Genomic DNA, 5,616 nt, shown 5'->3' on the forward strand with positions numbered 1-5,616 from the left:
GGGTAATCACACAGCCAGGAGACTGACCCCGGTTGCTTCTCTGATTAAGCCCATTTGAAGTTTATTCCAAATATTTCAACCTTTCAGCATCGATCTGCTTGAAAGCCGCTGATGTCATGATCCTGAAGCTGAGAGAATCACCTGAGGAGTCATGAAACAGACATAAACTTTATGGTTAACCAGCAACGATCCACTCCCGTCAGTATCCGCAACATTTGAGGATGTTAATTTCCCTTTATGATGGGTCTTTGGGGAAGTTCAACAAAACAAAAAAAAGCATTGAGCGCGAAACTCGAAAAAAAACCCCGAAGCTGAAGCTTGTTCACAGTTTAAAGGTGAACGTGTGTCGTTGCCGCAAACAACTTCAGATTTCGTTGCTCTGGTCTAAACCGATGTTTAGAGTTCATTCGAAAGAGCGAAGGCTGAACCATAAACTCCGTCGTGTTTCCCGCTCAGTTCTGTGATTGTCAACAGGTGCGCCGCGTGTTAGAGAAACAAGAGTTGCATCAACTGACTTTATGACGCAGCTGTTTGCATACTAAAAAGCAGAAACTAAATACACCCATTTCCTTCGACGCCTCCACATTGTTACGTCACAACGAAACCATTCCCAATTAATCAGCAGATGCTTAAAATCGGGTGGCCAACTTTATTTCAATGACTCTTCAGAAACAGCGAAAGCAGGTAAAGTGTGTTACAATGTGTGTGTGTGTGTGGGCATGGATAAAATGAAAATAGAACTGAAATGAAAATATGACCAATGAAAAATTAAAATATATATCATAAAAATACCGTTAACTAGCACGTAAAGGTAGTCACACCTTGTGGCTAATCCCTCTTGCCAGAGGTTTGAGATCGAGCATATCTTTACTCAGCAGAGCCTGGCGGAGTTTCTCCCAGAACACCTCGGGGTGCCCTTCAGCTCGAGGCCAGCTCAGGTAGGTCTTGCTCTTCAGCATCTTCTTCATGCGGTAAAATGGAGAGAGCTGCCTGGTGGGAATGTCCTCCAGAAAGATCAGGATCAGCACGTCCTTCTGCTCGTCAAAGAGGCGAAAGCTGGAAAGGAGGTCGTGATTGCTTTTTCATCTGTTTTCAGTCGATGTTCGTGTCAACATCAACTATTGAGACATAAATCTTGCCTCACCTGGCCACCTGAATCTCTCTGGAACACCACTCGCTCTCCAAGTATCTGCGACTGATCACGCAGATGGTCTTCCTGCTACCGTAGATGGCGTCGGTGATGTTTTCTATGATTGGTTTACCTGGAAAAGTGACAAGTCAACACAGAAGGAACCACAATGCTACTGTGGACTGAGGTAAAAGTAAAGCTCATGGATAATTCATGTTCTTCTGCTGCTACAAAGAGGTCTATAAGGATCAAATCTAAAACCTCCTGTAACTTTTATGGCAATGAAAGTCAAATTTGTACCTGGCTCAAAGTCTCGGTGGTGCAGGCACAGGGCCCAGCCCTGCTCCTCCTCCAGTTTGGGCAACAGATTTCTCAAAACCCAGTGCTCGTCGTGGGCGTTGTAGGAAACAAAGGCGTCATACTGACGAGGAGTCTGCTGGTTTTTGCGCTTTTTGTCGGCTAGCAAGGCCAAGAAGAAATAATAGGCGTAGGTCAGCTGCCACCTCAGGAAATGATAGGTGAAGGACATCGCCATGAACAGGAGGATTGTACAAGTGGTAGAGATGAAACAGATGAAGTCCGTGTTCACAGTGCAGGACTGAGTGTCCAGGTCGAGCAGTTTTTTACTTTTGAGCTCTAGTGGGTAGTTGCATTCAAAGTTATACGCGTCAAAAACTTGAGTTTTGTTGTTTTCTTTGACCCACTGCAGGAACCCGGCATTGTCACAGTCACAGGTGAAATTATTGCCCTGAAAGTCCACGTAGACGAGCTCTGGCAGGGACTCCAACACATCTTCACTGATAACTGAAAATACATTCCTTTTTGACTGCAGGAAATTCAGTTTGCCGAGTCTGGCATCTTTTAGGAATTCCAGAGAGCCAAGTCGTGTTCGAGATATGTAGAGACTTCTGACATCTTTAATTGGATGGAATAAAGCTGGAGAGAGATCCTGGAACTCATTAGAACTGATGTCCAGTCTCTGCAAGCGAGGCGTGTATGAGAACGTGTCTACAGGCAGCCATACCAGTTGAGAGTTCCTGCAAGTGAACTCCAAAAGGTTTGACAAGCCTTTCAAGATGTTGGAAGGCAGCTGAGACCTTCCTCTGCGGCGCTGGGAGGGAATGTACAGAGTTTCCAGAAGGGAGAGGTGGAGAAAGGGCGGATTACGCAATGGTCGACTGTTGTAGTATCTGATGTGGTTGTTGCTCAAATCCAGCCGTCTTAAGTTGATCAGATCATTGAAAACGCCACCAGCTATTTGTTCAGTCTCGATCATGTTTAACTGCAGGTGAATATCGGTGAGATTTTTCAGCCCAAGGAACGAGCCCATTCCAAGCTTTTTGATTTGATTAGAGTGTAGAGACAGGTTCTGGAGGGACCGCAAGCCCCCAAATTCCCCGTGATTAATCGCCACCAATTTATTTGAGTTCAAATGTAGCTGTTTGAGATTTGGTAAGTACATTTTGAAGGCTGTGTTTAACTGAGAGATGCTGTTATTCTGCAATTTTAAAACTTCCAGCTTGGTTACTTCCTTGAAAACGCAGCTGGGGAGAGCCGAGATCAAGTTTGCGTTGAGCTTGAGGTGCCGCAGCTTTGTGATATTAGCAAAATCGTCACAGTGGAGGGCGTTGATTTTGTTTTTGCTGAGATCCAGCTTCATGAGGTTCGGCAGGTTCCTCGTAGCCACTGGAACAGATTGAAGTCTGTTGTCACTCAGAGTCAGAACCTTCAATTCTTTCATCGATCTAAAGGCGCCCTCGTCTGTGCTGTTGATTTGATTTCGCTGTAAATCTAAATCTTTCACGTTGGTGCACAAATGAAACACGCTTGAGTTGATGGATCCAAGTTTGTTGTTTTGGAGCTGGAGCGCGGACATTGTTGGGATGGAGCAGGAGATGTTTATCAGCTCTGCGAGGCTGCAGCTCATCTTGTCCATCCTGAGAACCGTCAGAGAGGAGTTGACGCTCGCTAGCAGCGACGTCATGTAACGAAGGCTGAGCCTAAGCTCACTGATGTCAAGGAGAGACACGTTACCAAGGAAAGTCCGCACGTCCCAGGTGACCTGGCGCTTTTTGAAAGTGCCTCTGAGGTTCAGCCAGGTGAGGTTTGGCAGAATGTCCGCGGTTATCCGAAACACTGTGATGGGATTTCTAGACAGGTCCAGAGATTTGAGTTGAAGCGAGGTGTTAGTCAGATGCCCCGACTCAAAAAACCTCATATTGTTTCCCGCCATCGATAGCACACTCAGATTCGGAAGCTGGAAAAGGGGACGAATGTTTTCACACAGCTTGTTATTAGAAATATCCAAAAAGGTCAAGCTTACCAAGGACTTCAGTGCACTCGGTTCGACCATTTTGAGGCGATTTCTAGTAACTCGCAGCTCAGTCAGGTTTTGCAAACCATCAAAAAGACCAGCATCGAGTTTGCCGAGCTTGTTTCGGTTTAGGTTTAACTTTTTGAGGGAACGCAGATTAATAAAGGCTCCTTCATCCACCTGTGAGATGATGTTGTTTTTTAAGTCCAACACCTCCAAAAGTCGGAATTCTTTGAAATCGGTGGTGCGTATTCTGGAGATCTTGTTTGTAGACAGGTCAAACCCTTTGACTGTTGGGGGAATATCCTGAGGAACATCTTGCAGCTTGACGAAGTTCCCGCTGCATATGGCCACATTGAAGCTGATCTTGCAGGCGTTTTTCAGAGCAAATCCTTTGAGCGGGATGACAAATTGACTGAAGCTCAGAAGAAAAAACGCAGGCGAGAAAAAAAACGTGGATCTTTTTATCCTAGAGCCCATTTTGTGAAAAACTTCATCCAGTCAGCAAAGAACTAAAAAGACGGCAGAACCTGGAAAACTAATAAAAGAATAAAATCAAACACAAACCTTTTTGTCGTTCAAACTCAGCTTGTTGTTCAAACTCAGCTAAGTTCCCAACTATGAAAATGTGAGAGATACTTACTGGTAGTGAAAAAGTGTCCAGTGAAGGACGCCCTTCCTCTGTCCTCATTGTCCATTGTGAGGAAGTGAGAGTTGTGTGCACATTAGAAAAGCATTTTAAATCAGACACCACAAAGCTCTGAGGTTGAAGAAGACTGGTTTCAAATGTGAGAACTTCTGCTCACTCAACAGCCTTCAGTTTTCTTTCTTTTTAAATCACGGGATTTATGTACACCGTGACTCACGGATACGGTATATAATGGTTGAGTGGTTGCCATTCGCTCAAATAAAACTTTAGGGAACTGAAACCAGAGGCGGCACTTAAACTGTCCGCTCTTCGTTCCAGCCTCACTTTCATTGCCTGGTCTCACTTTCATCATTAGCAGTTTTTAACATCGTGGGTCCTTATTTGGTTTCTCTGTTTTCGCCCACAATTTTCAAATAAAGCCCTTTCTCACATCCAAAACCTGTACAATGTATATGGTTACACACACTTACCCACACACACACACACACACGCACACACACACACACACACACACACACACACACACACACACACATTCATTTGATTTAATGAAATATATTGTATAGTAATGAAGTATCCTGTATTTCTCCAAGAACTGCATTGTATTTAACTAGTTTTGTTTCCAGCTAAAAACACTGCTGTAACCATGATTGATGTAAAGCTACTCTGCACGTAAAAAAATAACCATTTTCAGCTAAATGTAACTTCGATTTTCCTTTTTTAGTGTATTGTGACACACATGACCACTAGGGGGAGACGGTAGCGAAGGTCTTTCAATGTAGAAATAAAAAGAGTCAAAATAGTTCGAAAGACCTATATTGTGTTGTTTACATTAAAAAAGACCCACGGGAATCAAAAACAAAGAAAATGTTGCTCTCAACCTCTTTGCTCACGTGGGGCAGCGTACCTGCACCATTTGCCACCGCAGCAACAACGTCCATGGCCTGCAGGGGTCGCTGTTTGTAGCGTAACAAGAGGAGGCGAAGCTTCATTGGCCCCTGAAAGTGATCATCAGGTCAGACTGCAGGTGCAAATCTGTCCCAACATAACGGATCTAACACTGTAACGGTTCTTAACACAACAGCACAGCGCGACGGATGAATATTTAATAGTTTTGTTGAAATTAATAATGTTCAAAAGAGGCTTTTAGCAGTGCATTAGCTTCATGTCCTTTTGTTCCACTCAAGTGTATATATGATCCATTAGTGTGACAAGAATGATTTTTACAGGAGCTATCACAGGAAGGAACCCATAAACCCGTGCAATGTCCTCCTGAATTCAGCGTTGAGCCAATTTCGTACGAATCTGGCATTTATTTCCAGAAATAACTTAAGTTTTTTAATCTATGGACTTTAAATCCCCTTGCTGCCTCTAATGTACTGAAAACAAGACAGTGAACGCAGCCAATAACTTTCCCCCCCTTTTATCTTCTCAACTGCCGCAGAATTAAGCTGTCTGCAAACGGAAGCGCGCATGGAAGGGTTTGCAAATCGCTTCCAGCATCTTAAGTTTTTTAAGGTTTTT

At 44.0% G+C, this 5,616-nt stretch overlaps 1 protein-coding gene across 2 annotated transcripts; it reads right to left on the bottom strand.

Moving 5' to 3' along the window:
- Positions 1-27: 27 nt before the first annotated feature.
- tlr22 (Toll-like receptor 22) lies at positions 28-4,366 on the bottom strand. Of its 2 annotated transcripts, none has more exons than XM_011608078.2 (5): positions 4,087-4,366; positions 1,430-3,981; positions 1,145-1,262; positions 822-1,056; positions 28-141 (listed from the first exon to the last, which is right to left on the bottom strand). In XM_011608078.2, the coding sequence occupies exons 2-5, from the start codon at positions 3,921-3,923 to the stop codon at positions 115-117; spliced, it is 2,874 nt and encodes a 957-aa protein (XP_011606380.2). In that variant the 5' UTR covers positions 3,924-3,981; positions 4,087-4,366; the 3' UTR covers positions 28-114. The 2 variants fall into 2 exon arrangements, with proteins under 2 accessions (XP_011606380.2, NP_001106664.1); NM_001113193.1 differs by lacking the exon at positions 4,087-4,366 and having other exon boundaries at positions 115-141; positions 1,430-3,386; positions 3,453-3,923.
- Between the last annotated feature and the right edge of the window lie 1,250 nt (positions 4,367-5,616).

The sequence above is a fragment of the Takifugu rubripes genome, chromosome 10, assembly GCF_901000725.2.
Source record: "Takifugu rubripes chromosome 10, fTakRub1.2, whole genome shotgun sequence".
NCBI lineage: Eukaryota > Metazoa > Chordata > Actinopteri > Tetraodontiformes > Tetraodontidae > Takifugu > Takifugu rubripes.

Excerpts from the sequence above, each read along its gene's own strand:
- tlr22 (XM_011608078.2), bottom strand. The coding sequence starts at position 3,923 with ATGGGCTCTAGGATAAAAAGATCCACGTTTTTTTTCTCGCCTGCGTTT. Across the intron at positions 1,263-1,429 it reads CCACCGAGACTTTGAGCCAG|GTAAACCAATCATAGAAAAC; the intron begins GTACAAATTTGA and ends TCACTTTTCCAG. Across the intron at positions 142-821 it reads CAAGAGGGATTAGCCACAAG|GTGATTCTCTCAGCTTCAGG; the intron begins GTGTGACTACCT and ends ATGACTCCTCAG.